The sequence below is a fragment of the Desmodus rotundus genome, chromosome 11, assembly GCF_022682495.2.
Source record: "Desmodus rotundus isolate HL8 chromosome 11, HLdesRot8A.1, whole genome shotgun sequence".
Taxonomy (NCBI): Eukaryota; Metazoa; Chordata; class Mammalia; order Chiroptera; family Phyllostomidae; genus Desmodus; species Desmodus rotundus.
Genome location: NC_071397.1, coordinates 80,265,137 through 80,272,890, shown reverse-complemented (window position 1 = coordinate 80,272,890; position 7,754 = coordinate 80,265,137). Strand labels below are relative to the sequence as shown.

Here is a 7,754-nt window from a genome sequence, read left to right as displayed (position 1 = left end):
GCCAGCCCTGGAAATGAACCGGAGGAGGGGGAGGGAGGGAGAGGATAAACTAGGGTCTGTAAGACAGTGTAACGTGGCCCTGCAGAGTTTTCAGGTGGGAGAAGAGGAGAGAGAATCGGGGGAGTCGGCCATGCCCCGGGGTGCAGAGCTGGCGCCGCCCTTGCTGCCCCGGGGTCACACCAGGTCTGTCCCCGCACGGAGCCACTGCTCCCCTAACTTGCGACTTTCTCACGTGTTCTGGGCATGGAGGGGATTAAAAATGCAAGAAAAAAAAATACATGCGGAAAGGACAGAATGTTCTTAGAGATTACTTTAGAAAAAAAGTGAAATGGAGATTGTACTTTTTTTTCCCTTTAGTGCAGAGACGAATTTTATTTCCGCCCCCTCCTCTACACATTCCTGACCTCTCCCTCCCCCTTCCCTCTTTCTTTCCTTCCTTCCTCCTCTTCCAAGTTATGGGCTTTTTCAGCCTTGCTTGGCTTTGGCCAAAAGCACAAAAAAGGCGTTTTCGGAAGCGGCTCGGCCGTGCACAAGGGCCATTTGTTTGTTTTGGGACTGGGGCAGGAAATCTTGCCCGGCCTGAGTCACGGCGGCTCCTTCAAGGAAACGTCAGTGTTCTCCTGTCGCCCTCGCCGGCTGCGCGCCCGGTCGCCGCTCTCAATGGGGGAGATGCAGGGCACGTTGGCCAGGGCCCGGCTGGAGTCCCTGCTGCGGCCCCGCCACAAAAAGAGGGCCGAGGCGCAGAAAAGGAGCGAGTCCTTCCTACTGACCGGACTGGGTAAGCGCCGCCGCCGGCACGCGGGGACCCGAGTCACTCCCCAACCAGTTGCTCAGCTACAGCGAGAGCGGCCGGGTGTTCGCGGTCCTCGTGCGAACGGAGGGCTGAAGCCGGGGGAGGCGGCGGCGGGAGGGGGGAGACTGGCCAGCCGCCCTGGCCCCGCGCCGACCCCGGAGACGAGGGCGCGCGGGGTACGCCCTCCCTCCCCCGGCGCGGGCACGCGGCGCCCGAGCGATAACCCCGGCTGGCGGCGCGCGGCCGCCGGGCGAGGGCAGGTGAGGCTGCCGTGAGTGTCTGGCAGAGCGTCGGCGCCCCGGCCGGAGTGAATCCGAAACCAGGGTTTGAGAAACCGGAGCGGGCACAGAGCCACCCGGTTGCCACGCACCGGGCGGAAAACGCTTCGGATCTAGGACTCTGATTTCCTTGCTGGCGGAATAAATGAAAAGGGTGGAAAATTACTCCAGGATCTCCGTCCCTCCCCACCCCCTCCGCCGGCCGTTACCCTCCCTCGGGCCCGCGAGCGAAAGAGGTTGATAGCCGTTCCGCTACAGGCCCTCCCCCCGAGGACCCCGCGCTCGGCTCTCCTCGCCCCCCGCCCCCGACCCAGGCGCACCCCCCAGCCGGGGCGGAACCGCCTGCTGCCGACGCTGGGCAGCCTGCGGGGCCCGGCGGCGGCGGCGGGCGGCGGGGGGCGGGGCTGGGGGCGGGGCCTGGCCGCGGAGGACTCACACCGCGTCTCACGGGCCCCGCCCCCACAGCGGCGTAGAGCTTATAAGAGAGGCAGCCCGGCACCGGCCTCGAGTCGGTTCGTCTTGTCTCGAGTCGCTAAGGGCTCCCTGTCCGCTCTCTGTCCTCTCTTTGCGGCTATGACAGTGAGAACCGAGGCTGCTAGGGGCACCCTCACTTACTCCAGGATGAGGGGAATGGTAGCAATTCTAATCGGTGAGTGCAGGAGTAAGAGTGGACTTCTACTCCACGACATGCCAAGTGGAAATTTTTTGAATCAGATTAAGTGCCTGTGGCGTCGGGTGTTTCAAAGCCGTCTTAACGTTTCTTTCTTCTAATTCAAAGCTTTCATGAAACAGAGGAGGATGGGCCTGAACGACTTTATTCAGAAGATTGCCAATAACTCCTATGCCTGCAAACAGTAAGTCGGGGGATTTGAGAAATTAAAATTAGTGTAGTTTGAATTCGCCACCAGTAAACACATTCTCATTAGTGTGTTCATCCGGAAGCCGGAGACTTCCCCAGGGATGGGGATCCCTTTTTGAAGTTCCGATTTACTTAAAACATTTTTAAAATTAAAATAATTTTTTGATTTCGCTTGTTCTAAAGCTGTAAGATAAAATTTTCGTGTTTGCCTAATTCACCCCTGCTTCCGTGAAGAACAACCCTCATCTCTTGATTTAACTGGGTTTGTTATTTTCTTTGGCTATTTTCTTTAACTGAGTAATTTATTTGGGTGTTTTTAGTTTAAACACTGAATTCTCGGGGAAAAGTTGAGCCAGAAACTCACTATTGGTGTTGGTGTGCCCCCTTGTGGCGAGTTAGGAGGTCCTAAGTTGTTCCTTTCTTTGCAGCCCTGAAGTTCAGTCCATTTTGAAAATCTCCCAACCTCAGGAGCCTGAGCTTTTGAATGCCAACCCTTCTCCTCCAGTAAGTATTCTCTATTTGTGATGCGTCCATGCAGGAGCCTTCTAAATGAGTCAATATGCCTACATTGATGAATTCAAATGGCATTTCTAGAAATTAGTATCAAGGCAGGAATGCCTCTTTAGTTCAGGCACAAGTGACACAAGCACTTAACAACTGAGTCAGCAGAGTATTTTAAAAGGCAGAGTTCGTAAAAGTCTTTCCTGCCTACAGTAACATTGTGCACAGTTTTCATACTCTAATTTGAAATATTAACATGCATGGATGAAAAGTACTTTGAGATTTTTTAGGTGTATGGTGAGTCGCCTCAGTCATTTGCAGGTGTGACATCTTTGACAGGGCCTGTACTTTATTACCCATGTCTTCCTTTGAAACCAAGATATTAAAAGAAAACATTTTATTTTCCAGCCAAGTCCTTCTCAGCAAATCAACCTTGGCCCATCATCCAATCCTCACGCTAAACCATCTGACTTCCACTTCTTGAAAGTGATCGGGAAGGGCAGTTTTGGAAAGGTAATTTCGAATCTGCAGACCTCATTATCTATAGCCTTTCATGCACTTATGTTACTCTCTCCCTGGATGTGGATAGCAAAATGACTTATCAATTGAAATTGTAGGTTCTTCTAGCAAGACACAAAGCAGAAGAAGCATTCTATGCAGTCAAAGTTTTACAGAAGAAAGCGATCCTGAAAAAGAAGGAGGTATGAGATGTGCTTGATGGGTTGGGTTTGGAGATTGACTTCCATTGAATAGTTTGACCTTGGAACTTTCGGTGCCATGTTGAAATTTGCCACTAAATCTTAATTGTCCTTTTCCTAGGAAAAGCATATTATGTCGGAGCGGAATGTTCTACTGAAGAATGTGAAACACCCTTTCCTGGTGGGCCTTCACTTCTCTTTCCAGACTGCGGACAAATTGTACTTTGTCCTGGACTACATCAACGGTGGAGAGGTGAGTAGAGGGAAGATGAGCTAACCTGTCTGTGCACAGTTTTAAAAGATACTGGGGGGGGGGGGGAGTTACCAGAATTAGAATTTCCTTTAAGCTGCCAGGTTTCAAACAGTTAATAGACTATTTAGGGCCACTTCCTGCAATTGTTCTCTTTAGCTATATATGTCAAGACTAATTAAATGCATTGTTATCAGGCTTTGGCAACACAGACTAACTCCATTCTGTCTCCCGCAGTTGTTCTACCATCTCCAGAGGGAGCGCTGCTTCCTGGAACCGCGGGCCCGTTTCTATGCTGCTGAAATAGCCAGTGCCTTGGGTTACCTGCACTCTCTGAACATCGTTTATAGGTGAGCTAAAGAGCTCTTAAAGGCAGCCTTCTTGGGTATAAAGGAGACACAGCAGCCCTAGCCTTTGACAGAGCCTTAAAATAATCTGCGTTTAGGTATAACTCAGTCACCTAAAACCAGTCGCCCGGCATGCGAGCTACCTTGACTCCATGCCACTAGGGAACTAGCCAACAAGGATTGGACCTCATCCAGAATAGATTAGCAGAACAAGGACTCCCTTTTTTACACACGATGCAACTGCTGCGAATGTAAAATGCCTCTAATACCCCTAGCAATTCTCTTTACAGAGGATTTCTTATGAAGTGAAATTAACTTGTGTGACTACTTTTTGTTCATTTGTTTTTTACAGAGACTTAAAACCAGAGAATATTCTGCTGGATTCCCAGGGACACATTGTCCTTACTGACTTTGGGCTCTGTAAGGAGAACATCGAACCCAATGGCACGACATCCACCTTCTGTGGCACACCTGAGGTAGGAGCATGCTCGGCTTGGTGCCTGGCCTACCCGCTCTTTCTGGAGACATAAGTGCAACAATGCTTTTAACTACCGAGAGTCAACTGTTCTCCGAGGTTCCTTAGCCCAGTGCAGTGCAAGTAAGATATGCTTGCTCTTTGATGCAGCAGGAGATATTCCAAGGCCTTATATTGCTTTAATTAAAACTAGCATGCTGTAAAAGATTTCTGAATCCCCAAGTAAGATGCTATTGGGTGGCCGGTCAGCCTCAAAATCCAGTAATTACATCAGGAAGTCATCTAAAGAAATATATTCTCCAAGGGGACCCAGGGTCTCTCAGCTCTTTCAAAGTGCATGCCTGGCCTTGGGATTGCCTGGTTTCACCAGCTCTAAGCTCTGTTCTCCTGTCTTTCAGTATCTCGCACCCGAGGTTCTTCATAAGCAGCCTTATGACAGGACTGTGGACTGGTGGTGCCTGGGAGCCGTCCTATATGAGATGCTGTATGGCCTGGTGAGTAGCACGTTGAGAATCATGGGACATGGCCCCGATTTGATAATGCTGCCTCGAGTATAGTCTTCTTAAAATCCAGACTCTTCAGGGCATTCAGTCCCCATTGCAGACCTGGTCATGGTGGCTTGGTCTTTATCAGCAAGCTTACCAAAAGATGATAAGAAAGGCGTATTGGTTATTTTATACACGGTTTAGGGTAAACTCTTACCTAGTAGATTTTTCTTTTGTAAATTTATATTATACTAGATTTGACCACACTTAACCTGTGTGAGAATGAAAAACATGGCTTTATTAGCATCTACCCCCTGATAACGAGCTGCAAAATAGACACTTAAAAATCCAGGGCAAAGAAAACCTATCAGGAAAAAGAGCATGAAAACCAACCAAATATATTGTGGTTTAAATCTTCCTATTGGTAATGTACGCAGTCCACAACTTAAAATTAAATACTAAGCCATTTTCTCCCTTCTCTCAGCCTCCTTTTTATAGTCGAAACACAGCTGAGATGTACGACAACATTCTGAACAAGCCCCTCCAGCTGAAGCCAAATATCACGAATTCTGCACGCCACCTCCTGGAGGGCCTCCTGCAGAAGGACAGGACGAAGAGGCTGGGTGCCCAGGATGACTTTGTGAGTGACTTTCTTCCTTTCTCCTGGTGGTCTGGGATGTGCGCTGGACCTTCCTGCCCTGCTTGAATTCCGCCTGGCTAAATGAATCTTGTGTTTCCTCTCAACAGATGGAGATTAAGAATCATGTCTTCTTCTCCGTAATTAACTGGGATGATCTCATTAATAAGAAGATCACTCCCCCTTTTAACCCAAATGTGGTGAGTATCTTTCTTCTAAGTATAGGGAGGCCCAAAGGGCACTTCTTTAAGTCACATTTGGCAGGGGCAGGGCCCTGAGGAACAAATTGGCAGATATTTTATTCATGGGCCATTATTTTACCTAGAGAAGAAGAATTTTTGTCCCACATAATTAAGCTCACGTAATTTTTCAACACATTTATCAATTAAAGTCCCAAAAGAGCAAAGGGGAATGTTATCCTTATCAATTCAACTGCGTAGCCTCTGGATTTTGTGCTTGAAATGGATGATTATTATGGGGATTTCCATATTGTGCCCTAAAGACTTGGGCTCCAGAATTTTAGGCCTAAATGAGGATTTGCAAGCCCTGTATCCGTTGTGAATTCTTAACACTGAATGTGGTTTGTCCTTCCTGCTCTAGAGCGGACCGAGCGACCTGCGGCACTTCGACCCCGAGTTTACTGAAGAGCCGGTCCCCAACTCCATCGGCAGGTCTCCCGACAGCATCCTCCTCACAGCCAGCGTCAAGGAAGCCGCCGAGGCCTTCCTGGGCTTTTCCTATGCACCTCCCGTGGACTCTTTCCTCTGAACAGTCTTAGGGTTGGTTTTGAAGGATTTTTTGTGTGTTTGAAAATGTTTTAATTAGCCTTTCAGCGGAGCTGCCAGCTGACAGGACATCTTAAAAGAGAATTTGCACATCTCCGGGAGCTTGCACACCTTGGCAATCTCATTGCACACTGTTTGCTGGAAGCGTTTAGAAGAGCACATCCTCCTCTCAGTGAGCTCATGAAGTTTTCATTCTTACTCCTCCTTCCAACGTGGTGCTATCTCTCAACGCGCACTGGAGCGGGCCATAGACAGAGGCGGTGGTCTGGCCGGCAGCAGGACACTGCTCTGAGAGGATTTCCTGAAGGTCTGTCTGGGCGGTGGTGACGAACCTTATGAAATGTGCCTTTTCCGATGCAATCGTGTTAGCTCCAAAGCTTTTCCTCTTGCAGTGTTTCAGCTCTCTGCCTTTCCCTGCAGACCACTGTGCGAACGGCGGTCCAAGGGCGGTGTGCCTGGTCGCAGATGGACCTAGTAGTGAGCATCCCTGTGACACTTGCAGGACACTACAATGTGGGACATTGTTTCTTTCTTCCATATTGGGAAGATGAATTTATGTGTAGAGTGTTTTTTTTTTGTAAGATATAGTTAATAACTAAAATTTATTGAAATGGTCTTGCAATGACTTGCATCCAGATGCTTAAAGAAAGCATTGCTGCTACAAATATTTCTATTTTTAGAAAGGGTTTTTATGGACCAATGCCCCAGTTGTCGGTCGAGCCCAGTGTTTTCATTGTTTGAAACGTCACCTGTAAAATGGGCATTATTTATGGGTTGTTGTTTTTTCACATTCCTGATAATTGTATGTATTGTATGAAGAAAGTCTGTACATTGGGTTATAACACTAGCATATTTAAACTTACAGGCCTATTTGTAATGTAAACCACCCTTTTAATGTACTGTAATTAACATGGTTATAATATGTACAATACTTTCCCCCTCCCCACCACACAACTTTTTTGTGTGTGATAAACCGATTTGGGTTTGCAATAAAACCTTGAAAAATATTTACATAAATTGTGTCATGCGTGTTCTTTTGTATATTTTCGTTGGGGGGAGGCAATAATGGGTCCTTTCAAAATCTAAAGCTAGGAAAATGCTGCTATGATTTCCAGCTCAATGATTTGCTTCCAATATTAGCACCTTCTGACTCCAGAGCAGTATAGGGTGGTCTTAAATCCAACGTATATTCCAGGTCTTCTTAGCAGCATTTTATGAGGTCAATTATTCATAAGTCCATCCAAATAAATCCTTTTCAGTTTACAGGTCTCCCAAGGACAGCCGTGGCATAATGTCCCCTATATTTATTGCCTGTCCTGTGACGCTGACTGCTGCTTGTTCAGACATTTAGCTTATCTTCAATTAACAGGTTATTCTTTCAACCAGTATGTGAGAGCCTGCTCTGGGCCAGGCTCTATTCTGAGTGCTGGGGCTATAGCAGTGAGCAAAGAAGGCAAATCTCTGCCCTTACAGAGCCTGAGAGAATAGGCAGACTTTGTCAGTGAAGCAGTGTATTGAAATGGAAGTCAAGGTCATAGTCAGCGAGGGTAGGAGAATGCCACCAAAGAGCGTGAGGATGTTTGTCATAAATGGAGATGTTCCCCAAAAGTTGATGTTCCCCAAAAGACTTCTAGTGGGAAAGTACC

At 47.8% G+C, this 7,754-nt stretch overlaps 1 protein-coding gene across 2 annotated transcripts; it reads left to right on the top strand.

Annotated features, from left to right (window-relative positions):
- The first annotated feature begins 337 nt into the window (after positions 1-337).
- SGK1 (serum/glucocorticoid regulated kinase 1) lies at positions 338-7,125 on the top strand. Of its 2 annotated transcripts, none has more exons than XM_024551884.3 (12): positions 338-778; positions 1,850-1,925; positions 2,359-2,434; positions 2,840-2,944; positions 3,049-3,132; positions 3,251-3,382; positions 3,617-3,729; positions 4,079-4,202; positions 4,600-4,695; positions 5,171-5,326; positions 5,434-5,523; positions 5,924-7,125. In XM_024551884.3, exons 1-12 carry the CDS (start codon positions 661-663, stop codon positions 6,089-6,091), a joined length of 1,338 nt encoding a protein of 445 aa, XP_024407652.1. In that variant the 5' UTR covers positions 338-660; the 3' UTR covers positions 6,092-7,125. The 2 variants fall into 2 exon arrangements, with proteins under 2 accessions (XP_024407652.1, XP_024407653.1); XM_024551885.3 differs by lacking the exon at positions 338-778 and adding an exon at positions 1,563-1,720.
- The last annotated feature ends 629 nt before the right edge of the window (positions 7,126-7,754 follow it).

Excerpts from the sequence above, each read along its gene's own strand:
- SGK1 (XM_024551884.3), top strand. The coding sequence starts at position 661 with ATGGGGGAGATGCAGGGCACGTTGGCCAGGGCCCGGCTGGAGTCCCTG. Across the intron at positions 3,730-4,078 it reads TCTCTGAACATCGTTTATAG|AGACTTAAAACCAGAGAATA; the intron begins GTGAGCTAAAGA and ends TGTTTTTTACAG. Across the intron at positions 4,696-5,170 it reads ATGAGATGCTGTATGGCCTG|CCTCCTTTTTATAGTCGAAA; the intron begins GTGAGTAGCACG and ends CCCTTCTCTCAG.